The 1878-nt window shown below is 52.2% G+C and overlaps 1 protein-coding gene across 1 annotated transcript in view; it reads left to right on the plus strand.

The window, feature by feature from the left end:
* VPREB1 (V-set pre-B cell surrogate light chain 1) overlaps nt 1-402 on the plus strand; it is a 798-nt gene extending 396 nt beyond the window's left edge. The window contains 1 exon segment of the mRNA XM_006140222.2: nt 1-402. This exon segment is cut by the window's left edge and continues 7 nt beyond it. Coding sequence (XP_006140284.2) covers nt 1-254 — 254 coding nt within the window. The 3' untranslated portion in view covers nt 255-402.
* Nucleotides 403-1878: the final 1476 nt, after the last annotated feature.

The raw sequence follows: 1878 nt of genomic DNA on the forward strand, positions 1-1878 counted from the left end.
GACACTTCTCAGATGAGAACGAAGACCTCAAGAGGCCCCCTCGCTTCACTGGATCCAAAGACGTGGCCAACAACAGGGGATATTTGAGTATCTCGGAGCTGCGGCCTGAGGACGAGGCTATGTATTACTGCTCTGTGGGGACCCAGAGCTTCGACAAGGAGAAACGATGGGAGAGGGAGAGGGAGAGGGGGGAAGAAAAAGAGCCTGTGGCTTCAGGGTCCCAGGCACCCCAAGACATGCATACCTTGAACTGAAGGCAGAAGGGGAAGAGCCCGCTTGGAGAGGCTGGTGTGGAGGGAAGGAAGGAAAGGCCACTTACTCCCCCCGGGCAGCAGAGCTGTGGTGAGCCTGGGAGGTCGAGACACTCAGCTTCTTGTCCAGCCGTGTCGCTGTAAACCCTGTGGGGGGCTTGGTTTGGGGATTAAAGTTGCTGTGTTTTTGGCAAGTTGTTTTGCTGTGTTCGGTCTGAGTTGTGTGTGATCTCTAAGAACCGGCCCAGGGATCAGCAGATCGTATAATGGGTATGTTGCTGAACTCCCAAGTAGTCAGCCGCGGTTCAAGTCCCAGACCCAGTGGCTTAAAACTCATGCCGGGTGCATGTGCATGTGTGCCCAAGATCCCGAGAGGAGAATGGAGGAGAAGGGATTGCAGCATAGCCATCCCCGCTGGGGGTGAATTTTCATTTTCTATCACTGTCTGTCTCTCTTGCAAACACATGTGATCTGTAGCAAAAAGCTCTCTCTAAAAAAAAAAAGAAAAAGAAGAAGAACGAACTGGCCTAGAGTCAAAGTCCCAGGAGACTGGCCCATTCATGGTCTGCATGGCTGAGACTCTGAGGAGCTGGCTCACCCGAGTCTCTGCCCTTGTGAGCCAGGGGAGGGAAGGAACTGACCCATGCATCTGAAGGGACATCCCTACCTAGGACAAGAACCCCTATTGTCATCTGATTCTGCCCAGGAGTTAGAGGCAAAGAAGCGCAGAAAACATTTTGACCAGGGAGGAGGACTGGTGTCAAGTGGTCAGGCCAGCATAGCTTCCTACCCATGTCAGGTGTCACCTCTGGACACTCTGGGCTGGACAGTTCTTGGTCAAGGAGCTGTCCTGTGCATTGAGGGATTTTGAATAGCATCCCCGGCCTATACTCACCAGATGCACCCCTCCCCCCACCACCACCAGTTACAACAACCACAGATACCTCCGGATGAATGTCCCCTGGGTGGTGAAATCGCCCCCGCTGGAAATCAGTGGTCTAGATGAAAGAAATTCATTGAGTTTTCCACACACCAGACTGGCAGAGGCCTCAGATATTTTCTGTAAAAATAGGCCAGGTACTCAACGGTTTTGGCTTTGTGGTTCCTATGGTCTCAGCTGAAATATTCAGTTCTGGGGGCTGGCAGGTGGCATGGTGGTTCAGGTGCTGAACTCCCACATGGAGGGGCCGTGGCTTGAGTCCTGGACCTGGCAGCTTGCTTTCTCATTCTCCCTCTTTTTATTTCTGTGATGAGCATGTGTGCCCTATAGCAAATTATAAAGAAATAATAGTGGGACCAGCTGATGGCATAATGGTTACGTTGCTGGACTCCCATGTAGTTGACCATAGTTCGAGTACCAGACCTGGTGGCTTAAACTCATGCTGGGTGCGTGTGCGTGCCCGCCCAAGATCCCGAGAGGAGAATGGAGGAGAAGGGATTGCAGCATGGCCATCCCCTCTGGGGAGTGATTTCTCGCTTTCTATCTCTCTGTCTCTCTCTGTCTGTCTGGCAAGCGTACACACCCTATAGCAAAAACCTCTCCAAAAAAATAAATAAAAAGGGAACCAGCAGTTAGCGTAATGGCTATGTCGCTGGACTCCCACGTAGTCGACCGCGGTTCGTGTCC

The sequence above is a fragment of the Tupaia chinensis genome, unplaced genomic scaffold, assembly GCF_000334495.1.
Source record: "Tupaia chinensis unplaced genomic scaffold, TupChi_1.0 Scaffold000024_1, whole genome shotgun sequence".
Classification (NCBI taxonomy): domain Eukaryota; kingdom Metazoa; phylum Chordata; class Mammalia; order Scandentia; family Tupaiidae; genus Tupaia; species Tupaia belangeri.